Source organism: Sorex araneus, chromosome 3, assembly GCF_027595985.1.
Source record: "Sorex araneus isolate mSorAra2 chromosome 3, mSorAra2.pri, whole genome shotgun sequence".
In the NCBI taxonomy this organism is placed as follows: domain Eukaryota; kingdom Metazoa; phylum Chordata; class Mammalia; order Eulipotyphla; family Soricidae; genus Sorex; species Sorex araneus.
In genome coordinates, this window is record NC_073304.1 from 205,716,090 (window position 1) to 205,743,926 (window position 27,837).

General features: G+C 47.5%; 1 protein-coding gene across 1 annotated transcript in view; it reads left to right on the plus strand.

Annotated features, from left to right (window-relative positions):
- The window catches only part of TEX14 (testis expressed 14, intercellular bridge forming factor), a 99,924-nt gene that overhangs the window by 17,318 nt on the left and 54,769 nt on the right, over positions 1–27,837 (plus strand). The window contains exons 3-14 of the mRNA XM_055132536.1: positions 1,971–2,136; positions 3,087–3,223; positions 4,035–4,116; positions 5,079–5,209; positions 9,806–9,919; positions 11,772–11,895; positions 12,479–12,657; positions 17,096–17,247; positions 21,581–21,771; positions 22,160–22,310; positions 23,608–24,377; positions 27,333–27,439. Of these exons, the coding sequence (XP_054988511.1) occupies positions 1,971–2,136; positions 3,087–3,223; positions 4,035–4,116; positions 5,079–5,209; positions 9,806–9,919; positions 11,772–11,895; positions 12,479–12,657; positions 17,096–17,247; positions 21,581–21,771; positions 22,160–22,310; positions 23,608–24,377; positions 27,333–27,439 (2,304 nt within the window). The remainder of the gene's footprint in view (positions 1–1,970; positions 2,137–3,086; positions 3,224–4,034; positions 4,117–5,078; positions 5,210–9,805; positions 9,920–11,771; positions 11,896–12,478; positions 12,658–17,095; positions 17,248–21,580; positions 21,772–22,159; positions 22,311–23,607; positions 24,378–27,332; positions 27,440–27,837) is intronic.

Here is a 27,837-nt window from a genome sequence, read left to right on the forward strand (position 1 = left end):
TTTACTAGGTGCCATGAAATGATTAAGTGAAAAGTATTAGTTATTAATGATTATTTGTATCTGGATTATAATGCATATATTGCACAGTTTAATAGGCAAATTCATCACAACATATACATACACACATATATAATTTAAAGTATATATTGAAAAAAATTGTGCCAAGGTTCAAACCCAGAGCTTCACACATGCAAGGCAAGCACTTAACCACTGAGTTTCATCCTGGGACCCATTACAATTAATTTCTTCACCAATTATTGAACTGGTCAAGGGGCAGAAAATAGAACTGCATGCCTAACCTGGGTTTACTCTATCACTGAGATCTAATTTATATGTATACGTTATGCATTTTTTTGGAGGGGTAGTCCCACCCAGTGATGGTCGGAGGGGTACTCCTCACTGCACCAGGAATTACACCTGGTGGTGTTCAGAGATGCTGGGGATTGAACCTGGGTCAGGAACATGCAAGGAAAGCATTCTACCTGCTGTACTATCTATCTCTCCAGCCCCAATATCGACATATGTGCTTAACAAGTCTTAGGAAGACTTTTCACCAGCTCTTCTAGTTGTGGTTTAAATAAATCTAAGTTTAGAACTGGAACCATAGATTCACTCTTGGTACTCAGAACAAAATCATTTAATAATGGATAGTCTCTGGATCTTGGCTGTTGATGGGATTACACGGACTATAAAACAGATCCAGAGACTATAAAACAAAGCTCCAGGAAAGCATGCGACCTCTTATAGCATAGTTCTCCCTCACAGTGAACGTGGCAAGGTACTGAGAGCATCCTGTCCGTACGGCTAAGCCTGGTAAGCTCCCCGTGGCGTATTCCATATGCCAAATAAAGTAACAATGATAGGTCTCATTCCCCTTACCCTGAAAGAGCCTCCATTGCTGCATCACTGGGAAGAACGAGTAAAGAGAGGCTGCTAAAATCTGAGGGCTAGGATGAATGGAGATGTTACTGGTGCCCGCTCGAGCAAATAGATGATCAACGGGATGACAGAATAATTAGTTCAGGAATTGGCAAGATGGTACAGAGTTTAAGGCAAATCCTAGTTTGATTCCCCAGCACCACACATGATCCTCTGAGCACTATGAGGAATGATTTCTGAGTGCAAAGCCAGAAGTAAGCCTTGAGCACTTAAAAAAAAAAGTCGGTTTAGATTTTGATATGAAATGGCAACAAATGTAATAAACCAGCACTGCATAGAAACAGTCTGTGCGCTCTCTCTCGCTCTCTCTCTCTCTCTCCCTCTCCCTCTCTCTCCCCCTCTCTCTCTCTCCCTTCCTTTCTCTCCCTCTCTTTCTCCCTGTCTCCCTGTCTCCCTGTCTCCCTCCCCCCTTAGTTTTTAGCTCACACCCAGTTATACTCAGTTCATACTCCTGGCTCTGTGCTCAGTGATCTCTGATGGGCTTAGGGGACCATGTGGGGTGCTGGAAATCAAACCTTTGCCCTCTGTACTATCTCTTTGGCCTTGGTTATTTTGTTGTATGTAATAGATCTTTGACCAGAATGCTAATTCCAAAGTCTTGTGGCTTTCTGTTTTAGTATTTGGGAGATAAGAGACAATCTCACAGAAACTAAATGGTCCCTTGTTTAGCTGGACTTTACCAGCCTGACCCCTGGGTACTACCAGACTTGAAGAAATTGTTCAGGGCTGCCAGTTGATGGGGCAGGGAAGATGCTAAATTTGGAACAAGATCCCTATACCTTGGTGTGAATCTCGCTGTGCACTTTAGTTTCCTCCTTGGGAAGGATGGAGATCAGGATGGAGAAAGGGAATTGTGTAAAAAACTACTGTTTGCACTGACCAGAGGCCACACAAATGCCATTTTTACAATCCATGTCACCAAAGCCTGCCTTTGTGGAAAGACGTCTCCGCTCCCATCAAATCTCCCACTTCAGAACTATTGCACTTTAGTATTGCCATGGGCATTCGTTAACTCTCCCTCCCTGTTCCAGCCGCTGCTTTGATGGGAGCACCCCTGTCCATGCAGCAGCATTTTCAGGCAATCAGTGGATCCTCAGCAAACTGCTGGATGCAGGGGGTGACCTTCGACTGCATGACAAGAAGGGTCAGAACCCACAGACCTGGGCCCTGGCGGCAGGAAAGGAGCGTAGCACACCGGTAAGGGTGGGTCTGCTCTGCGGCACCCCAAGGTAGAACACTGGGCTGGGCATCTGGGGATCAGTTCTTACTGTTGACTGGACACACAGCCTGGGGTGAAAGCAGTTACCTGCCTATAAAACCATAGGCAAGTCTAGTGAATCTTTTTTTTTTTTTCTTTTTGGGTCACACTGGGCGATGCACAGGGATTACTCCTGGCTCTGCACTCAGGAATTACTCCTGGCGGTGCTCAGGGGACCATATGGGATGCTGGGATTCGAACCTGGGTCGGCTGCATGCAAGGCAAACGCCCTACCCACTGTGCTATCACTCCAGCCCCTCTAGTGAATCTTAATAGCAGTACATTCAGCAGGGAGGGAAACCAATTGTGATTTTTCAGACCCTCAACTAATAATTACTCTGCATCAAACATTCGGAATTAAATCCCTTAAGTTCCTCATTTACTGCTCATGGCTGCCTTCTCAGATAGGTCCTTTAGGGTCCCCAGTTTACAGATGGGGATAGTAACTTGGAAACCATACACTGGCAGGTGTGAAGTATTCTAACAAAGCCCGAGTAACAAATGTGAAACCCAAAGGGCATGCACAAGTGCTGGGGACTTGGAGGGCCGGCAGGTGGAGAGAATCTCATGGCTTCCCCTTGGTTTTCCTGCTCATTAGCTGTTGGATCTTGGAAAAATCACTGTATCACTGTCATCCCGTTGCTCATCGATTTGCTTGAGCAGGCACCAGTAATGTCCCCATTGTGAGACTTGTTGTTACAATAATTTGGCCAAATCCTCTCTGAAAACTTGCTCTTCCTTTAGAAAATAACTTGGGTTCCTCATTTTCGGAGAGTTCTCTGGGTGGTTCTTGCCACCCCCTCCCATTCGCCTTCACTCCCCAAACCTCTGTTCTCGCAGAAGCCTTGGAGATACTAAGCAGGCGTTTCTGCACATGTCTGTGTTGCAGATGGTGGAGTTCATGCAGCGCTGCACCTTGCACATGCAGGCCATCCTCCAGGGCTTCTCCTATGACCTCTTGAAGAAGATTGACTCTCCTCAGCGACTCATCAGCAGCCTGCCCCGCTTTGGGGGCTTCATGCAGGGGTGAGTACTTGCCCCTGTGGACTTGAAAATCCAGCTTCAACCCTGCTTTCCTCGGGAAACCTGCAGCAAGGGCTGCCATTCCCCCTAACCCCCAGCCCCCAGCATCTGTCCACATGAAGGGGTGAGGGAGAAGGACAGGCTCTGAAGCTGCCTGCCATCTCCCTGCTCCAGTAACGAGTGCTGGCTCAAGTGGTCAGCTCAAATAGGAGGTTCCATCAGTAAGTGGACAGGCTTTTGTTTTATTTATTTATTTTTGATGTTGGGGCCACGCCAGGTGGTGCTCAGGGTTTACTCCTGACTTCTCACTCTGGGATCAGTTGCGAAGTAGTTGTAGTAGTACTTGCAGGAGCCTACGCAGGGCCTGAGTATTGAACCCAGTCTGGCCACTTGCAAGGCAAGTGCCTTCCCCACTGTACTCTCTCCAACTTCTGCAGTTTTGGTGTTAAACCACAACCAGGTGTGAGCCAGAGTCGACCTGAGTATCCTCACAGCATGGGGCCTTCTGGAGTAAAGTGGTTCAAGAGGGAACTGGGAGGAAGCTCAGGTTCTAGCCTCTTGTCGGTTCCACAGTACCCTGTGGGGTTAACAGGTCAACCCTGTATGGTGTGAGAGGGGCTGTACAGGACAGTGGCTGCTGGGAGGAGGGAATCATGGGTTTTCAGAATTGGCTGCTACATGGAACTGTGCTCTCGTTCCATAATGAGAAGTCCAATAGTAAACACAAAACCAATGATACATTCTGAAAACTTGCTTCTGTGTGGTCCCCTGGAATGGAGGTTAATCTTTACTTTTTCTTCTTTAAATATTCTAGAAGTCCTAGTAGCTCTCCTGTCCGAACACTTAAAGCTGGTGTCATTTCTGCCCAAAACATCTACAGCTTTGGCTTTGGGAAGGTAAGAGGTTGCCTGTGACCCGCCCACACCTTCCTCCTCTTGAAGGGCTTTTCTCCTTTGCAGGATGAGTCCCTCTTAGTCTTCCTTTTTTTTTTCTTTTTTTTTTTTTTGGTCCAGCGATGCACAATGGGTTACTCCTGGCTTTGCACTCAGGAATTACTTCTGGCGGTACTCGGGGGACCATATGGGATGCTGGGAATCGAACCTGGGTCGGTTGTGTGCAAGGCAAATGCTCTACCCGTTGTGCTATCGGTCCGGCCCCAGTCTTCCTATTCGTACTGGAAAGTGATTAAAACCCTGGAAGGCTCCCTCGAATAGCTTAAAGCTAGATTTGGAGCTTTTAGAAAATGATCCTGTTGGGTCCCCTGAAGATCCAGGCTTCCTCTCCATGAAAAGAGGCGGAGAGCTGCACTGACTCTAGGTGTCTCCTTTGTGCTTGGCCTTGCCTGCCGTTTACCAGGATGATTGGAATGTCTTTAAGGAGTTTTGCTATTCAACTGAGATGTTTTGAAGAAAATAGCATCTTTGGAGTCCCTGGTTCTGCCTATTGAAGAGAGTGGGGAGACACTGCTAGCGCTGACCACTCAACCCCCAGCTCTGAGCGGGTTGTGCAGAGGCAGCCTGGGTGGGGGCTGGGGAGAAGGTGGTTGGCTCTGGCTCTGTATTGGCCACATGAAGCCCCTAAAATCCATACTTATGCTTCAGTCAGACATCTGACCTCTTCCCGGAGCTTCAGCTTCCTCACATTTGTTTGTTAGTTTTTGTTGTGTTTGTTTTAAATTTGGTTTTGGGCCACATCTGATGTGCTCAGGGCTTTCTCCTGACTGCACTTGGGGATCACTCCTGTAAAACTCAGGGGACCATATGGGGTGCCAGGAGTTGAACCCGAGTCAGCCACACATGAAACAAAACAAAACAGCAGCCCCTGCCACCCCCAAATTTAAGGGTATCTTTGCCTTCAGTTTTATCTCACAGGGGGCACACAACTGGCCTATCTCGGCTCTCTTCCTGTGATTGGAGAGAAGGAGGTGATACAAGCTGATGATGAACCCACCTTTTCTTTCTTCAGTGGCCCCTACATGGTTATGACCAAGTAAGTGGACAGGGGTTCTGATTGAAGCCGTTGCGAAGAAGGAGCTATGTGTGATCTCCTTATGTTTGGGGGAGTCTGCCCAGACATACAGAAACACTGAAGAACTAGTGTTTAAATTAGGGTCTCTGAATCTGGACACCACTGGCATTTTCTTTGTTTGTTTTTGGTTTTGGCTTAGAGTCACACGCAGCGATGCTCAGGGGTTGCTGCTGGCTCTACACTCAGGAATTACTCCTGGCAATGCTTGGGGAACCATATAGGATGACAGGGATCGAACCCGGGTTGGCTGCCGCATGCAAGGCAAACGCCTTACCTGCTGTACTATTGCTCTGGGCTCCCACTGGCATTTTTGGGCAGACACCCTTTGCCATTTCCCTCTTGGGCTCTTGGCCTTCTTGAACCTGGAAGTTTTTCCCTGCTTAGGAGATACATTCTGGTTTTTTTTTTTTTTGGTTTTGCTTGGTTTTGGGACCACAGTACTCCTGACTCTGCACTCAGGGATCACTCCTGCTGGCCTTGGGAGACCATGTAGGGTGCTGGGGACTACGCCCAGATTTATGGAATGCAAGGCAAGTGCCTTATCTCTGGCAAGGAGATACCTTGATACCAGGAGAAACCTTCTTTTAAAAAGACCTCTTCTGGGGCCGGAGCGATAGCACAGCGGGTAGGGCGTTTGCCTTGCACGCGGCCGACCCGGGTTCGATCCCCGGCATCCCATATGGTCCCCCAAGCACCGCCAGGAGTAGTTCCTGAGTGCAAAGCCAGGAGTAACCCCTGAGCATCGCTGGGTGTGACCCAAAAAGCAAAAAAAAAAAAAAATAAAATAAAAAATAAAAAGACCTCTTCTTCTGGGGCCGGAGCGATAGCACAGCGGGTAGGGCATTTGCCTTGCACATGGCTGACCCGGGTTTGATTCCCAGCATCCCATATGGTCCCCCAAGCACTGCCAGGAGTAATTCCTGAGTGCAAAGCCAGGAGTAACCCCTGTGCATCGCTGGGTGTGACCCAAAAAGCAAAAATAGAATAAAATAAAAAGACCTCTTCTGGCTTGCTCCTCAAGCCCGTTTTTTTCCCTTGAGCACATTCTCTCATTTGCATATGTCTCTGCTTGCCTGTTTCCTCTGTGGATAAGCCTGTGTTCTCTGTTCTCTGTTGAATACACACTTCTCCCTTTCTCCTCTCCCCTCCCATCATTCTAAGTGAATAAAACTATTTTGCTTCACCATTTCACTTCCTCCTATAACTCTTTTCTGTGAGGGAAAGGCTCCTCACAGCATCTGTGCTGAGGTTGGGACTGACCTGAACTATCTATCACAGTGCTTTTGTCAGCTCTGCAGAGTGCCCGCTTTCACTGTACTGTTATCACAGATGTTTCTATCTCTCAGCCTTGGCTGAATATAGAGATGATAAAATTTTTTTTTTCTTTTTGGGTCACACCCAGCGATGCACAGGAGTGACTCCTGGCTCTGCACTCAGGAATTACTCCTGGCTTTGCTCTTGGGGGACCATATGGGATGCTGGGATTTGAACCCGGGTTGGCTGCGTGCAAGGCAAATGCCCTACCTGCTGTGCTATAGCTCCAGCCTCGATGATACAATTTTTACTCAACAGTGAAGGCGTAGTTTAAAGTCTGGTTTTGGTGTTGAATAAATGAATGAATAATGAATACATGAATACTGTCAGGACCAGCAACACTAACACAATGAATGTATTAAGACCCTAAAATAATTTTTTGCTTTTTGGGTCACACCCAGAGATGCTTAGGGGTTACTCCTGGCTTTGCACTCAGTAATCACCCCTGGCGGTGCTCGGGGGACCATATGGGATGCTGGGAATCAAACCCGGGTCAGCCATGTGCAAGGCAAACGCCCTACCTGCTGTACTACCGCTCCAGCCCCCAAATAATTTTTTTTTTTTTAATATCAAAATACCTCTCTCATGGGCTGGAGTAATAGTATGGTAGGTAGGGAGCTTGCCTTTCACATGGCTGACCTGGGTTCAATCTCAGCATCCCACATGTCCCCTGAATATCACCAGGTGTGATTCCTGAGCAGTGCTAGGATTAACCCCTGATCATTGCCAGGTGTGGCCTAAAAAACAAGAAAAAAAGTCCTCTCCCAGACCCCCTGGGCTCTCTGCCTCCAGCTGACATTTGCCTTGTTTCCCTGGCCTGTTTTACTTGTCTCCTCCGCCCTGTCCACTTCTTTGATATTTGCCTAGGTGATCACTGTCTGTCACCTGGACTGGCCTCCCATTTTTCTTTTTCTTTTTTTTTTTTTGGTATAAGTCTCAGTCATATAATGATTGAAACCCTATCCCCTCACCAGTGCACATGTTCCACCACCAAAAACCCCAATATACCCCCCTCCCACCCAGCCGCCACCTAAGTAGGGGGCTAATGATCTTCATTTTATTCTCTATACTTTGAATACATTCAATATTTCAATAGAGAACTCACTATTATTGTTTGGAATTTCCCCTCCCCAACAATCAGGCCTGCTCAAAAGGCATCATTTAATTTCTTTTCATTGATGAGAATGAAGATTCTATGAGCTGTTGGGGCTGGAGCGATAGCACAGCAGGTAGGGCATTTGCCTTGCACGCGGCCGACCTGGGTTCGATCCCCGGCATCCCATATGGTCCCCCAAGCACTGCCAGGAGCAATTCCTGAGTGCAAAGCCAGGAGTAACCCCTGAGAATCGCTGGGTGTGACCCAAAAAGCAAAAAAAAAAAAAAAAAAAAAAGATTCTATGAGCTGTTGTGGCCTCGCGGTTTTGGATTTCTGATGTTTTAGTTCAGTTCACAGTCTAGATGCATTTCTGTAAGAAGCCGCTCTGGGTGCCAAAATGGGTTAGAAGACCTCTTGGATCATAGTCTGTACGAGCAGAGGGTCTGTTTCTCGAGCAGCAGCTCCGGATCTTATTTGAGCCGAGGGCGTGCCAGTACCGCCCTCTTCCCATGATCGCCTGTGAGCCACAACATTGCAAAGTTCCTACCTCTGGGTGGACGTCTAAGGGGGTGGCTCTCGCCACGTGGATGATGCCACCGCTGCCATTTTCCAGCAGAAAAACAGGGTAGAGAGGGAAAATCCCTCCCCGGGCGGCACATAGTCGTAGTACAGCTCACAGTCTAGATGCATGTCTGTAAGAAGCCGCTCTGGGTGCCAAAATTGGTTAGAAGACCTCTTGGATCATAGTCTTTAGGAGCAGAGGGCCTCCCATTTTTCGAACCCTTCCCCCCTTCCTCAATGCCTCTCCCCCATAATGCTGGTGCCATTTTCTGCCAGAAATACAAGCCTGATCAGTCCTCCCTCCTTCTCTCCCAGTTTTTTTTTTAACTTTATTTAAACACCATAATTCACAAAGTCTTTCATAATAGTAAACACCATAGTTTACAAAGTTTTTCATAATAGACTTGTGGGCATTCAACATTCCCGCACCAATCCCACCACCAATGGATCTTCCCTCTACCATTGTCCCCATTTCCCCACCGCCTCCCCTTAGCAGGCACACGATAATTTAACACTGCTTTTTGCTAATAAATACCAAATGAAATTATCAAAAATAGTAAAAGAAAATTTGTGATAATTGTTACATCTCACCACAGGGTTGTTAAATCCTTATCTGAGGATTTATTAAGTTGTTTAGTACTAGTTGAGCCTTCTATCTTTTTTTTGGGGGGGGGGGTCACATCTGGCAATGCTCAGGGGTTACTCCTGGCTTTGCACTCAGGAATTCCTCCTGGCAGTGCTGGGGGACCATACGGGATGCTGGGAATTGAACCCGGGTCGGCCTCGTGCAAGGCAAACGCCCTGCCCTCTATGCTATCGCTCCAGCCCCAAAGTCCTCTATCATTTTTATTGTCATTGTTGTTGAGTTTAGTTGACTTCTCTATTACTTTCTGATCTAATTTTTGGCATGCTCCTACTGGGATGTCAGTATTTGGAGAAATCTTGTAGCTGCCTATGCTGCCTCGTGGTCCAGAAACTTCAGCATCTGCAGAAAAGGACCAATGAGCTCTGGGATGTGGGCATAGCTGTGAGGGCTTCTGCGAGTATGAGGGCGGTGTGGAGGGCTGGTGGTGGAAAGAAGGCGGCTGGCTCCCACTCTCCAGAGTTCTCAGCCTGAAAACCAGCATCCCTGAAATTTTTGAGAAATTGTGTGTCTGCAGAAATCAGTTGTGAAGCAAGGGGGTTGGGCCATTAACATGACAGTAGCTGTGGGCTTCAAGACTTTAGCAGAGTGGGGACTTGGCCCACTTCCCTCCCAGAATGCCCCAGAATTTTCAGATAGAAGACTGTTGTACCCATGCATTTTAGCGTTTTGGTTCACATCTCCTCAGACTCAGTTGTGATTCTGTAGAGCAGGGCCCGCAGGTGAGCTGACTTGGTGGGGGGATGTGGGCCCCTCCAGTTCTTCAGGACTGTCTGCCAGCTATACAAGGGTGCTGTACTGTTGGTGATTTAGGATCCTGGGGAGGGGCCCAAGGGATACCCCAGGCTCTCCGATTCTGGGTGAATACCACTTCTCTGCTCTTGGGCTGGGAGAAGTCCTCACTTAGATGCGACGGTGTTCACACTCTGCCCTGCCCTTCTAGCCTAGTGTGGAATGGGAGCAGAGTGACGGTGAAGGATCTGCGTTTGCCCAGTCACCCACACTGCAGCAGACTGTGGCTGGCTGACTTGTTAATTGCAGAGCAGGAGCACAGCAGGTGAGGAGGGGACCCAGTGTGGGGGAGGGGGGCTTTGTAGGGCAGTGTCTGGGGTCTGGGGCATGGAGAACATTTCCTGGTAGTTGGCGATTTTGACCTCAAAGAGCTGCCCAAGAAGGAGTCTTTTTTTTTTCCCTTTTTTTTATTTTAATTTTTTTTTTTTTTTTTTTTTTTTTTTTTTGCTTTTTGGGTCACACCTGGCGATGCACAGGGGTTACTCCTGGCTCTGCACTCAGGAATCACCCCTGGCCATGCTCAGGGGACCATATGGGATGCTGGGATTCGAACCCGGGTCGGCCGCGTGCAAGGCAAACGCCCTACCCGCTGTACTATCGCTCCAGCCCCTTTAATTTTTTTAATTTTATCATCATGTGGAAAGTTACAGAGTTCTCAGGTTTTTGTCTCAGTTATACCGTATTCAAACACCATCCCTTCACCAGTGCCCATATTCCACCACCAAAATCCCCGGTATACCCCCCGCCCCCCACCCCAACTGTATAACTGATGAATTTCACTTAATTTTCTCTTCACCTTGATTACGTTCTATATTTCAACACAAAACTCACTATTGTTGTGGGAGTTATACCCCCAAACAAGATAACCCTATTAAGGAAGCATTTGATAATTAGTTTTCCATTAAAAGATTGTATGTTTTCAGGTTTTAGAAAAGGTTGCGCGGCCGCACTAGCGGCCGCGCAGCTCGGATGTGTCCCAGTCCTGAATCCCGGAGCTGTGTTAGTTGCTGCTCAGTGTCGCCAGGGCTCCATCTGGAGAAGGTGTGCTGGCTGCACCTCCTAGAAGGAGTCTTTTTTTGTTGTTGTTTTTTGGGTTACACCTGGTGATGCTTAGGGATCACACTCATGGCTCAGGAATCCCTCCTGGTGGTACCTGGGGAACCCAGGGGATGTCAGGGATCGAACGTGGGTTGGCAGCAATGTAGGCAGGCACCTTACCTGCCGTTCTATTTTCATTGTCCCCACCTTTGTGTCTGCTGGGGCCCGTAGGTTGTAACCATGAGAATTTGGGTCCATGGCTGCTTGAGGGCTAGTCAAACAAGAGTCAGGTGACAGACCCAGAAAGATCTTTATTGGCAACACACTGGCAGGTTGGAGGATTTGAATTCATCCTCAAAACAACCACCTTGTCTGTTCGTCGCAAGGACCCACTGTCCTGCCTGCAGAGAGCAGGGCTGTGAAGGAGATTCCCACATCTAAGCAGCTCTCCACTATGGAGGACAAGACCGCAAGTCTCTCAGAACCTCCTGTTCACTGTGACCTCATGGTCTTCTCGAGCTGGGACATATTCTCAGCTTAGGAGTTCACACGAGTGTTCACACCAGTGCTGCCGAGGTCTCGAAATGGAAAGTCCACTCATCTCTTACAGGAGGTACCTGTGAGGCCAAATTCTTCTTGTTCTTACTTCTCCTTTTTTTGGAAATTAGACTAAAGGGGAAGTCCCCCTCCCCTAACACATACACACACAGAGGAAGGACTCAGATACTCTATGGGCTTTCATGTGCCACTCAGGTTGTGTGACCTTGGGCAACTGTTCAGACTCATTTCTTCATCTCTAAAATGAGCATCATGGCACTTTCTTGCAGGTCACTTGATGGAAGTGGCCTATATAAAGGACCATGCGTAGTACCTCTCAGTGACATTGTCACTCAGGAGCACCAAGGGTCTGATCAGTGAGGGGCCAGAGTCTGCTGCAGCCCATCCTGGTTTCCTAGAGTAACAGGCGAATGGCATTTGTTCAGATTTTGCTAGAGGAGCCTCGATGACAGGCTGGAGCCCATGTTTTTCACCATGCCCTCCTTCCTTCAGTCCATCGTAAGCTGCTTCTCTTTCTGCAGTAAGCTGCGACACCCGCACCTGCTGCAGCTGATGGCCGTGTGCCTGTCCCAGGACCTGGAGAGGACACGCCTGGTGTACGAGCGTATCACCGTGGGCACACTGTTCGGGGTTCTGCACGAGCGGGTGAGACTAATCTGGGTGTCACTGGTGTGAATGAAGTTCTCTCCTCTTTCTTTTTTGGGGGGCGTACCTGGCAGTGCTTGGGGGTTACTCCTGGCTCTGCACTCAGGAATCACTCCTGGCGGTGCTCAGGGGACCATAGGGGATGCTGGGAATTGAACCCAGATTGGCCACGTGCAGGGAAAATGTCCTACCCACTCTAGCCCCAGGTTCTCTCCTCTTGGGCTGAGTTGCTGGGTCTTTGGACTGGGGTCACGACCAGGCGGGGCCTCAGATGCACAGGTCTGGGTGGAGGCAGGTCACTGGAGGTGGCTGTGGTCTCTATACTTAACCGGAATGGACAGGCCTTGAGGGATTTCTCCTTTTCCAGCTTAGACTAGGGAGAGGGACTCAAGTTTGGAGCCAGGCAGCGGGGCCTGTGGGACTTCAGGCGCCTCAACTGCACCAAGCTTTAGGGTCCTCCTCTAATACAGGCTCTCGGGAGCTGCAGCTTCTTGAGTAAAAGGACTCTGGAGAAGACGGGGCATCCTCCAGGGTCTGGGGTGCAGCCCCTCCCGCTCCCCGTTCACTTCCCTCTTGCCTGCAGCGCTGCCAGTTCCCCGTGCTGCACATGGAGCTCATTGTGCACCTGCTGCTCCAGGTCTCCGACGCCCTGAGGTACCTGCACTCGCGGGGCTTCATCCACCGCGCCCTCAGCTCCTACGCCGTCCACATAGTCTCCACCGGGGAGGCGAGGCTGACCAACCTCGAGTACATGATGGAAAGGTGGGTAAAGCTGCCAGCTCACTGCCAGAGGGTCTCCGTGGCGTCCTCTTTGCTGGAGAGAGTCTCTGATCCGGGAGGGACTCTTCATGTCCTTCAGTGGTCTTCTCCCCCTGAGCCATCAGCCCCAGGCTCCTGAAATTTGAATTTTATTTGTTATTTTTGTGTTGGGTTTTGTGCCACACCCGATGGTGGGTGATCAAGCGCTATTCTTGGCTCTGTGCTCAGGAGTAACAATTTGCAGTGCTGGGCATCAAACCAAATTATTTTTTGGGGTGGTATTGGGGGTGGGTTGTTTGTTTTTGTGTCACACCAGTGGTGCTCAGGTTTTCTTCTGGCTCTGCACAAAGGGATTACTTCTGGCTTGGAGGACCATATGGGGTGCCAGGGATCAAACCTGGATAGCCATGTGCAAGGCAAGCACCCTATCCGCTGTACTATCATTCCGAGCCCCTGAAATTTTAGCTTAAGGACATGGATGCTATGGAAGGGTTATTGTGGTTATTAGCCTTTTCAGTCACTGCTCCAGGGGCCGTTCTTTTAGTGATAGTGGGTCCAGCTGTGTGGGCCTGAGAGCTCAATACCAGGGCATGATGATGGATGCTGAGCTATTCTGGCCCAGCAGTTACTGGGGGCCCTGAGGGCCACACCTGGCAGAGCTCAGGGGACCGTGCAGTGCTCCAGGAGTCAGACTTGGGACTTTGTGCATGCCAGCCTTTGAACTCTCTGATCCCTAAAAGGGTGTTTTTGTGCAGGATGATACCATGATTCCAGGTTAATGAGATTCACTCACTCCAGTTTGTGAAGAAGGAGCGATGAAGAGCAAGGAGAGTTGGGAGTCGTTAGGGGCTGGAACTCTGGGTGGGGCACAGACAACTATTAGCAGTTGGCTACTCAGCCTTTGATCTTGTTCCTTCTCAGCCAGTTAAAGCCTTTCTGTGTCTCTCTGTTGCCCACTGGAAAGAAGTCCAGGTACTCTGCAGGGTGCGGAGTCTTCTGGGGGGGCGTCTCCAGGGTCAGCCTCCTCACTCCTGATCCCTGCCAGGCCATTCGATATCACAGTCCTCGCCATTCCATGCTGCACCCCACATCTAGAATGCTTGGTACTTTTTCCCCTTACCATTTAATTATTTATCATTTAATTTTGATTTGGGGCCACACCTGCCTGTGATCAGGGCTTACTTCTGGCTCTGCTCTCAGGGATCACTCCTGGTAGGAGTGGAACCATAGGGGGTGCTGGAGATCGAACCCAAGTTGGCCATGAGCAAGGCAAGCTCCCTACTCTCTCTGCTATCACTACACACACATCCCAGCCCCCAGAAGCACTTGTCCCTGCCAGCACTTTGCATATTTACTCCTCCATAGTCATTTGGGTACTTTGTGTTGGCCCCACCACAGGGCCAGCAGCAAGAGGGCTGGACCATAAACTTCCTCATCACTGTCTTAGGTGTCCAGCTTGGTGCCTGCCCCATAGTAGTGAAACACTTACTAAGGAAACACTTTTTAAGAAAATGGGCCAGTCTGGATGAAGGGAAAACTTAAAATGGTTGGATACAGAGCTCACCACGTGGATTATGTCTGCAAGGAGCAGTGCAAGCTTAGAGGTTTGGGCATTTCTGCTGTTAATTGCCAAGGGGAGGAAGGCTGGCAATTCAAGCAGTTTCACAGCGACGGAGCGCCATCTGTTGTTGAGATGGAGGTATAACATTTCTGCTTTTGCTCTCCAACAGAAAAGTAAATCCCAGAGATAAGTGGAGCCTTAGAGATGATCCACTCCCTTCCTTTTGCAGATGGGGAAGCTAGGAGAAGCTAGGACCCAGACAGGTGAAGGGGTTTACAGTAATGCAGCAGTGGCAAGAACCAGGTGACTCTGGATAATTCCTGGCCAGAAGATAGCATGGGATAGAGGTCTGGGGAACATAGACCAGAAGTCCACAGGACAGAGTCTGGTGATATCGAAAGAATCAGTATAGAAGGGAAAAATCTGGGGCCCACAGACTTGGCTGGGGGTTGTGAGATGATTGGGACGTCGGAGGCACTTGTTTCTGGTAGAAAAAGCATGAATTCTGTTTGGGGCTTGTTAATCTTGGGGAAAAAAATTCAGGCAGAATTGTCTGTCAGCAAGCAGATGACACCAAGCAGGTGTCACCCTTTGATGACTGATAACATGAGTCGATTATTCAGAATCTCAAATAGCTTTCAATTTCATATCTATTTTTTGTAACTCTCTATTTGGGTAGGTTTTTTTCCGAATGTCATTGTCAAGGGTAACATTCCATCTCTTGATGTAAAAAAAAATGATACCAACAGTTTCTCCTAGTTTCAGCTTCATAATTGAGTCTTCAGAGCTGGAATTGACCTTGTAAATGGTATCACATTGCCATACCCAAATGTAATTTTAATGATGTCATAGCTGCAGGCTAGAAAAATAACTGCCCTAGAATGATGGCCAAAAAAGAAACCACTTCCTATCACTGGCTAGCTTTAACAGAGAAGGGTGCAGGATTGTCAGAGAGCAAGGGGAATAAAAATAAGAGAAAAAGGATGTAGGGGGCTGGAGAAGTTCTAATGGACTAAGGTGCTTGCCTTGTATGTAGTCAACTGAGATTGGATCCCAGCACCATACATGGTCACCTAAGCACCACATGGAGTGATCCCTGAGCATTGGAGTTAGCTCTGAGCATCACTGTGTGTGGCCTCCATCCCCCCTCCAAAACAAACAAAAATAATGTTAATTGCCTAAACCAAACCTTTAGGGATCGAACCCATGTTGGTCTTGTGCAAGGCAAGTACCTTAGCTGCTATACAATCTCTCTGGCCCCTGGTATTAAAGAATAGACTTGGCATGTGACTCTGTAGAATTTATAACTTGCATTGTTTAAGGCAGGAGTATTATTCCTGGCACCACACACACACACACACACACACACGACTGGGAGTTGACTCAAAGGACTGTAATACATGCTTTGCATTTGGGAGTCCTGGGTTTGAATCCAACACCAGTGGTCCTCTAAGCACTGCACCAGGAGTAGTTGCTGACCACAACTGGGTATAACCATCTAAAAACCACCACCACCACTATCAACAGAAAAGAGATATATCCTAGTGTTAAGGTGTTTGTCTTTTACCAGAGGCTTAGAAAAGCCTGAGAGGCCTAGACAGGCAAGGGAGTGTTGATGTGAAGATTTCCCCTGGAACCTGAAAATTCTGGGTCCTCAGACTAGATCTCTGTCAATAAAATATTATTTCTTTCCCTGTGATGAGCATAATATTTGCATGCTAGGTCGTACCGTTTATGCAACACCAGAGCACACTTCCCCATTCAGCAATACAACTAAAGTCAATACCATTGTCCATGGTTTCTTGGCTTCCATGGAGGCCCAGGGATAGCTCAGAGGCAGTGACCCTGCCTTGCGAGCATGAGTCCTCTAGTTTGATCGCTGGCACATGCACGGTGTATGATCCTGATGGCACTACCCTTTGGGACTGTCAGAACCTCAGCAAGGTGTTTGGTCTCTGGTGCGCTGCAGCCAGTTATGTCATCTTCAGGTACCACGACAACAGCAATGACAAAGAAAGGGAGGACGAAAAAGAAGCAGTTGTGAGTCATTTGAGGGGACCTAGAGGCTCTGATGAAGCCGGGGCTTGAAGGGGGTCTAATTAAAAAGTAAGCATTGAGGAATAGGAAGATCGCTCGAAGGGTTGGAGTCTGTGCTTTACAGACAGGAGGGGTGAATTGAATCCGCAGCACTGCCTGATCCCCGTTGGGTATGCGCCCCCAATAAAAAGAGGATACAATCAAAAAAGGTAGGCCTTGAGGATGGGCATATAGCTCAGTGGTAGAATGCATGCTTTGCTTTTGTGAGGTCTTGCTGCAAGTTTAGAGATGCAGTGATAGAAGATAGAAAAGGTATACACTTCCGTGGGGGCTGACTCAAGTGAAAGGGAGACAAATAAAAATGAACAGAAATTCAGATCAGTATACAAAGCCAACAAAGTGAGCCTCCTTTAGATTAGGTATTCTGGGAAGACCTCTTGGAGGAGGCCTCAAATATCTTACTTCCTTCCAGGAAGCCATGAATCACAGTAGGATCTGGGCTGAGCCTGCCCTATAGAAGTCACTGGCACCAAGACCTGAGGTGGTACTGTGGTTAGTGTATCGGAGGAAATGGAAGAGGGCCCCTGGTGCTTTAGTGTGTGAGCAAGAGAGGGCAGCTAGGTGAGGTGGGGGGTTGGTAGGGCTTCCTCAACCCACCACCTTGGAAAGGTAAATTGTTGCAGGTGTTAGAGCAGGAAGCTGGATGTTGGGTAAGGGAAGCATCTAGTTGGGTTTCTAGGAGTTCCAGGAGGCCGCACATCATCAGGGGTCATTATTCTCAAAGGTCCCGAGGTGATGCCGGTGGCCCTTCAGTCAGGAGCGCTGCCTTGTTTCCTTCCGTAGCCAGGACGGAGGAGTGCACAGAGACCTGACTCACATCCCGCTCCCTACCCAGCTGTACAACTGGGCCGCCCCGGAAGTGATCTTACAGAAGACAGCCTCTGTGAAGTCAGACATCTTCAGCTTTTCTATGATCATACAGGAGATTTTAACAGGTAGGTCAGAGCGCATATTTACATGTTGACAGTGACTAAAGTCCTCATTTTGTTGGCTTGAGTTCCCCACTCACCCAGTTAGATTTCTGAAATTTCAGGACTCGGGACCAGAGAAATAGTACAGCAAGGTGTTTGCCTGGCATGTGGCTGACCCATGTTTGATCCCCAGCATCCTATATGGTCCCCCGAGCACCGCCAGGAGCAATTCCTCCTGGCTCTGCACTCAGGTAATTTCTGAGTGCAGAGCCAGGAGTAACCCTGAGTATCACCGAGTGTCACCCCCCCCAACAGAAAAAAAGAAGAAAAGAAATATAAGACTCAGAAAAAAAAAAGATTTCTCAAGGAAGAAAACATCTGTGCTTGTAGGAGATATTAACTCCCAGAAATCAATCTTTCTCCCATCCCCTCCCATCCTCTTGCCTCTCCTTCCCTCTCCTCTTCCATTTTTTCGGCCTCACCCAGCATTGCTAATGGCTTTTCCTGGCGCTATGGTCTGTGATTACTTCTGGCAGGGCTTGGGGGACCGTATGGGATGCTCAGATTGAACCTAGGTCAGTCATGTGCAAGGCAAGTGCCCTACCTGCTGTACTATCTCTCAGAGCAAACTTTAAAAAACTGAATATTGATAATAACTTCTAAGGATCTTCAAAATGCATAGAGACCAGGGATGTGACTCAAGTCAGAGAATACATACCTTTCATGTAGCACTCTAGCACTGTCATCCCATTGTTCATCAATTTGCTCGAGCAGGCACCAGTAACATCTCCATTGTGAGACTTGTTACTATTTTTGGCATAACGAATATACCAGATAGCTTGCCAGGCTCTGCTGTGCAGGCAGGATATTCTCAGTAGCTTTCCGGGCTATCCGAGAGGGACGGAGGAATCGAACCTGGGTCAGCCGTATGCAAGGCAAACACCCTACCTGTTGTGCTATCGCTCCAGTCCATACCTTTCATGTACAAGACATAATTTGATCCTTAGCATCAGTGCATCCCCATTCCAAGTTCCACTGGTCTCAAACACTACTGTGTGTGGCCCCCATGACAATGAAAAAGATAATTTGTAGGGGCTGGAGTAATAGCACAGTGGGTAGGGCATTTGCCTTGCTCGAGGCTGACCCAGGTTTGATTCCCAGCATCCCATATGGTCCCCTAAGCACCGCCAGGGGTAATTCCTGGGTGCAGAGCCAGGAGTAACCCATGAGCATCGCCAGGTGTGACCCAAAAAGGGAAAAAAAAGATAATTTGTAAATGGAGATTATCATGGAGAAGTATGCCTTGATCTCAAACTCTGGACCAGAGTCCAAGGAGTGATAGTAGTATCACTTGGAAGATGTGGAATTTCTTCCAAGTCCACAGGACTCTACAGGGCGTGGGGCATAGCCGTGGAGAGAAGGAATCCTTCAAGAGATGGCCACACAGAGAGTAGAACCATGTGAATTGAGGGGAATGAGGCACCCCCACCCTGTGGAGTTGTGTCTATAGTCTCCGTCATGGGGTAGCGAAAATACACTTTTCCTGAAGTGAATCTTTGGGCTCCCTGGCCTGAGGCCTGCACCCATTGCCCTGTGGAGCCCTTTACACATGATTCTCACATTGCTTTTCCTCATCTCTGCACCAGGTTATTTCCCTGGTACAGAGCTACAGAGACTTTCTGCTTGTGTCTTTCCAGGCTTCCAGTTAGTTTTTCTCAGAGAGGAGTTAATATTCAAGGGGGTTGTCCATGAGTCGGAGACAGAACTCAGCAGGCTGGCGTTCACGCTGTGCTGAGGGAACCTGGGTTCAGTCCCCAGCACCACGTGGTCCCCCACTGCTCAGGAGCAATCCCAGAGCACTGAATTTGGAGTAACTCCAGTAATACCAAGTGTGGCCCCAAAGCTGAGATAAATAAAATAAGCTATTTGCCTAATTTATTGTCGTTTATTTTTTCTGGTATTGGATATTAAGCCCAGGCACTCATACATGTGAAGCATATGCTCTAGTGTTGATCTCTGCCTGGCCTCATTTTATTTTATTTTTATTAATTTAGATTATATATCACTATCACACCATCATCCTGTTACTCATCAATTTGCTCGAGGGGGAACCAGTAACGTCTCCATTGTGAGACTTGTTGTTACTGTTTTTGGCATATGAATATGCCACGTGTAGCTTGCCAGGCTCTACTGTGTGGGCGAGATACTCTCGGTAGCCTGCCAAGCTCTCTGATGGTGGCAGAGGAATCGAACCTGGGTCGGTCGTGTGGAAGGCAAAGGCCCTACCTGCTGTGCTATCGCTCCAGCCTTAGATATATGTATAATTAATATTATTAATAATCGTATTATGATTAATAAAATGATAGTTATTTCATTAATTTTAGTTTTGGGTTACCTAGTGGTGCTCAGGAGACCATGTGTTTAGGGGGTGTTCTTAGATGTGCTCAGGGGACTCAGACTAGGGTTAGTAGGGATGCATGGCAAGCACCTTAACCCTGGTCTTCATCTGATCTCCTCCTCCTCCTCCTCCTCCTCCTCCTCCTCCTCCTCCTCCTCTTCTTCCTTTTCTTCCTCCTCCTCCTCCTCCTCTTCTTCTTCCTCTCCCCAGCAATGCTCAGGGGTTACTTCTGGCTCTGCACTCAAGAGATGACTCCTGGGTGGCAGTGCTTGGGGGACTGGAGATTGGGATGCTGGAGATTGAACCCGGGTTGACCGTGTGCAAGACAAGTGTCCTACCAGCTGTATTATCACTCCAGTCCCCTTCTTTTATTTTTTTTTTGGGGGAGGCACCACACCCTTGGTGCCCAGGGCTTGCTCCTGGCTCTGCACTCAGGGATCTCCTGGTAGGCTTGGGTGACTGTAGAGGATGCTGGGATTAAACCCAGGTTGGCTACATGCCAGGCAAGTGCCCTACCCACTGTGCTTTCTTCAGACCCTCGTCACATTTCTTTTTTTTGCTTTTGTTTTTGGGCCACACCCAGCAGTGCTCAGGGCTTACCCCTGGCTCTGTGCTCAGAGGTCACTTTTGGTGGGTTTGATGGTGTTGGGGATTGAACCCAGGTGGACTGCATGCAAGGCAAAATCCCTACCCACTGTGCTGTTGCTCTGGCCCTCATCTGATTTTTTGTTTGTTTGTTTTAGAGCCACACAGAGCAAAAATCAGGGGTTACTCCTCACTCTGTGCTCAGGGAACCATATGGGATGCCGGGCATTGAACTTGGGCTGGCTGCATGCCAGACAAATGCCCTACCGGCTGTATGCTTCAGCTCCTCATCTGATTTTTTTTTTTTTTTGGTCACACCCGGTGATGCACAGCGTTTACTCCTGGCTCTGCACTCAGGAATTACTTCTGGCGGTGCTCGGGGGACCATATGGGATGCTGGGAATCAAACCCGGGTCAGCCGCGTGCAAGGCAAACGCCCTACCCGCTGTGCTATTGCTCCAGCCCCATGATTTTTTCCTTTCTTTTATTAATTGAATCACCATGAGATACACAATTACAAAGTTGTGCATGTTGGGTTTCAGTCATACAGTGTTCCAACACCCATTCCTTCACTAGTGCACATTTCCCATCACCAATGTGTCATCCTTACCCCACTGCCCCCTCTATGGCAGGCATTTTTCTTCTCTCTATCTCTCTCTCTTTCTCTTTCTCTCTCTTTCTCTCGAATGCTCTCCTGCACCTCATCTGTTCCCTTTTCCTTTTCCCTTTTTCCTTTTTTCCTTCCTTCTTTCCTTCCTTGCTTCCTTCCTTCCTTCCTCCCTCCTTCCTTTCCTTCTCTCCCTTCCTCTCCCTCTCCCTTCCTCTCCCTCTCCCTTTCTTTCTTTCTTTCTTTCTTTCTTTCTTTCTTTCTTTCTTTCTTTCTTTCTTTCTTTCTTTCTTTCTTTCTTTCTTTCTTTCTTTCTTTCCTTCTTTCTTGCTTTCTTGCTTTCTTTCTTGCTTTCTTTCTTGCTTTCTCTCTTGCTTTTGAGTGACACCCTGTGATGCTCAAGGGTTACTCCTGGTTCTGTACTCAGGAATCACTCTTGGCGGTGCTTGGGGGACCATATGGGATGCCGGAGATCGAACCTGGGTTGACCACATGTGAATCAAACACCCACTGTACTATTGCTATGGCCCCTCATCTGATTTTTTTTTTTTTTTTTCTTTTTGGGTCACACCTGGCGATGCACAAGCATTACTTCTGGCTCTGCCCTTAGGAATTACCCCTGGCGGTACTTAGGGGACCATACAGGGTGCTGGGGAATCGAACCCGGGTCGGCCACGTGCAAGGCAAACGCCCTACCCTCTGTGCTATTGCTCCAGCCCCCTCATCTGATTTCTTAATACTACTTCCTGTGACTTTTCCCCTAACAGACAACATACCCTGGAATGACTTAGATGGTGCAGACATTAAAGAAGCCATAGTTTTGGGAAATTATTTGGAAGCTGATGTCAGACTTCCAAAACCTTACTATGACATTGTTAAGTCAGGGATCCAGGTCAAGCAGAGAGACCGGGCTATGAACCTTCAAGATATCCAGTATATTCTGAAGAATGACTTAAAGGTAACCTCTGAAGTTGTTGGGATTTATTTCTGTGTACCCTTCCCAAGGGAATAAGGAGTTAGAGACTAAGGAGGAACTTGAGACCAAGTTGCAAGAAGTTTGGGAAATCTTCATTACAAATTTTCTGTGTTTCTGAGAAAAGTCTTAAGTGCTTCCTCTGCTGAAGGCAGGCCAGATGTGTGGGGTGGCAGTGATCAGTAAACAGAGGGCTCCCTCTAGGCATTTTAGTTCTTAATTTGTAAATATCGGAAATAACCATAGATTAGCTCATTAGAACTAGTCTTCCTAACAGGGTTGGGGGAATATATTCACACCTTGATCTCTTTCTAAGATACCAGTGATTTTCAGATAATTGCAATGTCCTTGGCATTGTTCCCTTTTGTTGCAGGATTTTATTGGAGGCCAGAGAACTCAGCCCACTGAGAGTTCCAGGGTGCGCAGATATGAAGTCCATCCTAATACCAATGTCTGTCTAGGACTGACTTCAGAATATTTAAAAGAGACTTCTGACTTGGAAATAAAAGAACTGAAGGAAATGGGTATGTTCTTTAAAGCTTAAACATAATTTGAGATAAATGTGTTCTGAGTCATAAGCTTGTGACTTCTCCAAACAGTGCATATCACTTATGCTAGAGAAAGGTGGATGCCTTAGGGAAAAATCAAGTTACTTAAAATTTCTAAGTTAGGGGGTGGATCGATAGCACAGCGGGTAGGGCGTTTGCCTTGCATGCAGCCAACCCAGGTTCGATTCCCAGCATCCCATATGGTCCCCTGAGCACTGCCAGGAGTAATTCCTGAATGCAGAGCCAGGAGTAAACCCTGTGCATCGTCAGGTGTGACCCAAAAAGTGAAAAAAAAAATTTTCTAAGTTAAACCTTTGGGGCTCCATATACACCTTACTTGAATTTATAAATTAATAAATCCAAGCAGTAAGAGCTAATTTACTTCTTGTTATAATTATCCTTAGGAATTTATCTAATTTCTTCTTAAATTATAAATATTTTTTATTTATTTTAGTTTGGTTTTTGAGCCACATCCATTGATGCTCAGGAGTTACTCATGACTTTGCATTCAGCAGTCACTCCTGGCAGTGCTCAGGGACCATATGGGATGCCGTAGATTGAACTCAGGGCAGCTGCATGCAAGGCAGGTGCCCTGCCCATTGTACTTTGTCTCCGGCTCCTCAAATTTTAAATTATTATCTTAAAATTTTAAGTTATTATAGTTCATTATAGCAAATATAGAGTAGTGCAAAGAAGAAAAAATTACTCAAAAAGATGCGTTGGTGGGGCTGGAGTGATAGCACAGCGGGTAGGGTGTTTGCCTTGCACGCGGCCGACCCGGGTTCAAATCCCAGCATCCCATATGGTCCCCTGAGCACTGCCAGGGGTGATTCCTGAGTGCAAGAGCCAGGAGTGACCCCTGTGCATCGCTGGGTGTGACCCAAAAAGCAAAAATTCATGCGTTGGTGTTTTGGAGGCTACATCTAGTGATGCTCAGGGGTTACTCCTGGCTCTGCACTTGGAATCATCCCTGTTCGTGCTTGTGGGACCATATAGGATGCTGGGGATTGCAACCAGGTTGGCCGCATGCAAGGCAAACACCCTCCCCTTGTATTATCACTTCAGCCCCCAAGTTACTGTCTCTCTGTATACCCCAGTTTTTTAGAGTAGTGATACCCTCTCAGCTTCATGAGTGTGTGTGTTGGGTAGTCTTCTACACCTGGGAACATGGTGGGAGAAACAAAAAGCTGTCTACGTTCCACATGCCTCAAACAGGCAGCTGCTGCTGCTTGCAACCACTTTAGTCAACCGTGTGTACCTCTCTTTCCAACAGGCAGTCAGCTTCCCTCACCCAAGAGTCATTCTTCTCCCACTGAGAAAGTAACACCAGATCCTCAGGTCCCAGATCCAAGCCTGATGACCAAGGAGACCAAGCACCAAGACACGGTTTACTTTGATTGCTCTGTGGCAGGAGAGTCCAGGAGCCCCAGCCCAGGCCGGGCAAGCCTCTGCAGCTTTGAAATGAATGAAATCAACTCAGGCTGCCTAAGTGTGCAAGAGGACAGAGAGGAAGAGTCCCCAGCAGCAGATTCATTTTGTGAGGGGGCTGGACAGAACCAGGTGGATGAACTGAAGTCCCTGGAAGAGGAATTGGAGAAGATAGAGAGAGAGGCATGCTGTTCCTATGAGGATGAGAGCTCTTCAGAAACTGAGGTTGAGTTCTCCTTTGATGACTGCGACTGGCAAAGTGATTCCCTTAACTCATCCAGCCTAGTGGAGCCTCCTAGAGAAGCCAAGAGCAATGTGAACAGCCGTTCCAAGACTGAGGAGTACATCAGTAAGTGTGTGCTGAATCTAAAGATTTCACAGACCATAGCGCACCAGAATGCTGAGTTGGTCAGGAGTATCCAACAGAAACTAGACGAGGTTGAGATGATGCAGAAGGAGCAGGAAGAAAAGATGTCATCATGGATTTCTTTAAGAGAGTATTTAAAGACCTTACCTCCAGCCCGGGGTCCCCCAACTTTGAACTATATTCCTCCTGTCCTGCAACTATCAGATATTGGTAGCAATTGCCCGATCCTCATAGAGACCCCAAGAAGAGTGAGTGATTTTCAGGGAGTTGAGCACTTTAGCCCGAAATGCAGGAGAAGAAGTGACCCTGGCTGGAAATCTTTCACCCAAGTCTTTGAAGAAAACACCCAGGAGCAATCAGAGAAGAGCCATCAGGTAAAGAAGTAGGAGGCTGGGCAGACTGAGCAGGACCTGGAGCGAGGCTCAGTACCATTCCAGCTTGTGTGCCAGAGCTGAGAGAAGTGCTAGTGACAGGGAGCTGGGGAAGAAATAAAAGAAATACTAGTGACTCACATGTCAGGGGCCCGGTTTGGGAGCTAAAGTCATGAAGGTGGAATTCCAAGGTAGATACTACTCATTACCCATTTCAAAACCCAGATAGATCCTATGCATCATATTGAATTGTATAAATTTACTATTTTTTTTTAAACTTTTTTGGCCATACCTGGTGTTGCTCAGGGGCTAGTTCGAGGTTTGTTCATGGCACCATACAGTGTGGGGGATCAAATCCAGACCCCAGCGTGCAAAGCAGGTGATCCAGGCATTGAGCTATCTCCCTTGGCCCGAAACTGTTATTTTTGTTGTTTGTTCTTCTATCTGTCTATCCATTCATCCTTTCATCCATCCTTCTTCTTTTTCAGCCGTACCTGGGAATGCTAAAGGGTCACATCTGGCTCTATGCTCAGGAATTAATCCTGGCAACTTAGGGGACCATATGGGATGCCGGGAATTGAACTGTGTGCAAGGCAAGCACTCTACCTGTTGGACAATCACTCCAGCCCCTAGTTTTTTTTTAAATTTTATTTTATTTTATTTTATTTTAGGCACTACTTCTGACTCTGCACTCAGGAATTACTCAGGGGGTTCTTGGGACCATATGGGATGCCAGGAATTGAACCTGGATAAGCCATGTGCAAGGCAAATACCCTACCTTTTGTACTATTCCTCTGGCCCCCAAACTGCTGTTGTTAAAGGTTGAAATAATCAACAATTTCAGGGCCTAGCAATAGCACAGCGGGTAGGGCATCTGTCTTGCACATGGCCAGCCCAGGTTCGAACCCCAGCATCCCATATGGTCCCCTGAGCACTGCCAGGAGTAATTCCTGAGTGCGGAGCCAGGAGTAACCCCTGTGCATCGCCAGGTGTGACCCAAAAAGAAAAAAAAATCAACAATTTCATATAGTTCAACTTGCTGTATAGGCTGTCTTAAGCAGGTCCTAAGAAATTTCCATTCTAAGTTGCTTATTTGTTCTTTCATCTGCTTATTTAACAAAATATCTTTTTGTCTTTTGTTGTTGTATTTTGTATTTGTTGTTGGACTTGGAACCCAGAACCTCATACATACCAGGTGTATGTTCTACCCCTGAGCCAACTCTTTGCCCTCATTGTCATTCAACAGATATTTATAGAGCCAAAAACTCTATATTTGACTCTGAGAAATGATGATAAATGAGCCGCAAGTTCTTAAACCTCTGATCAGATAGAGAGGGACCTGGTGATCAGAGAAGCTGTGTCAGGTGGGAAAGAGACCTCATGGGAGCTTGTCTGGAATGTTTAGTTTGGAGCTTAGGAATTAAGATACATTGAGATACTCAAGGACAGGACCTATGACTCATTCTGTGCCCCAGCACCTAGTCAATAGTTGGTTGTTGGAGGAATGAGGGAGCGAATGATGCATGGCTTTCAACAAGTTCACACAGACAGCAGTAATAACTGCCTCTTGAATGCAGGATTTTCAAGTGGAAGAACCTGCCATTTTACAGTGATGCCCACACTTGATGACTTACATTTCCCACAGTCAGTGGAAATACAGAGATGAAGGTAGAGTAGGGGCTGGCTCCTCTGGGAAGACTTATTACAGAACTTATTTCAAGTTGTTGGTCCATGGTAAAAAGGCTGATTTTTTAATGGGTTTTATTAACAACCACCATATAACTGTTGCATCCTTACTGCTGGATTCAGGAATGTATTTTGTCCCTGGTTTTCTGTTTTGTTTTATCTTGTTTTTGTGGACTACACCCATCAGTGCTCAGGCCTGACTCTTGGCTCTGTACTCAGGGGCCACTTTTGGTGCTTAGGAGGCCATGTGGGGTGCTGGGGATTGAATGTGGGCTTGTCCTGCCTCCTCTACTATCTCTCAGGTCCCATTTTGTTCCTATTTTAAGGATGAGAAACAGAGAACCCTCTTGGATAAGTCATAGATAGAAGCTGGGGCTTCTGCCACAGAGCCTGCCTCCTTAATATTACAGGGGAGGGATGGAGCAATAGTACAGCTGGTAGGGTGTTTGCCTTGCACCCTGCCGACCTGGGTTCTATCCCTGGCATTGCATTTGGTCCCCTGAGCCTCGCCAGGAGCTAACCCTGGTGGGGCTTAGAGGCCAGGTGGTACCAGGAATCGAACCCTGGACATCTCCCATCTCAGGCATCTGCTCTGCCACTTAAGCTATATATAACCAACCAATTGTCTAGTTTTTGGGGTGTGGCAGGGGTTTTGGGACACAAGTCCACAGTACTTGGGGCTACTTCTGACAGTGCTCAGGAATGACACCTGGTGGTGCTCAGGAGACAAAAGGCAGTTCCAGCATAGGCTCTGTGCAAGGAAAGCACCTTAACCCCTGTACTGTTTCTCTGGCTAGATTTTTGCTATGTTGATTTTTTTGTTTGCTCATTCCTCCTTTTTTGTTGTTGTGGTGGTGGTAGCTGCAGTGCTAAGGATCAAACTCAGGGCTTCACATATGCAAGATAAGCACACTAAAATGATCTACATCCCTAGGTCTTTTTGCTTATTTTCTGAACTAAATTTTGAGAGACTGGAATCTCTAGAGGTCTCTATTAATAGATGAGTTTCTGAATGTGAAACATGCAAGGGAAAGTCTACTTAGTACCTCCGTTTATTGGTACAGTTGTATCAAGGATGGCTTTGAAAAAAATGTGAGAAGAGAATTTCCTCACTGTAATACTGAAAAATGTTAATTGCTTTTAAAGCCATCAATTCTTTGTGCCTTGGGAAAACAAAGCAAAGTCGAACAGTTTCAGTCCTTTCAAGGAGCCAAGGACAATTTGGGAAGAAGCAGGAACCAAACTCTCAACAGGTGGGTTAACTTTTTTTTTTTCTTTTTGGACCACACCCAGCGTTGTTCAGGGGTTACTCCTGGCTCTGCACTCAGGAATCACTCCTGGCGGTACTTGGGGGACCATATGGGATGCCGGGGATTGAACCAGGTTGGCCACGTGCAAGGCAAACACCCTACTCGCTGTGCTCTCACTCTGGCCCCAAAGTGGGTTAACTTTTTAAAAAAATATTAATGCATGTGTATGTAGTTTTTCTTTTCTTTTTTTTTTTTTTTGGGGGGGGGAGGCGCAATGCTCACTACTTACTCCTGGCTCTGTCCTTAGGAATCACTCCTGGTTGGGATCAGGGGACTATATGAGGTACTAGGAATCAGACCTGGGTCAGCCATATTCAAAGCAAGTGCCCTACCCACTGTCT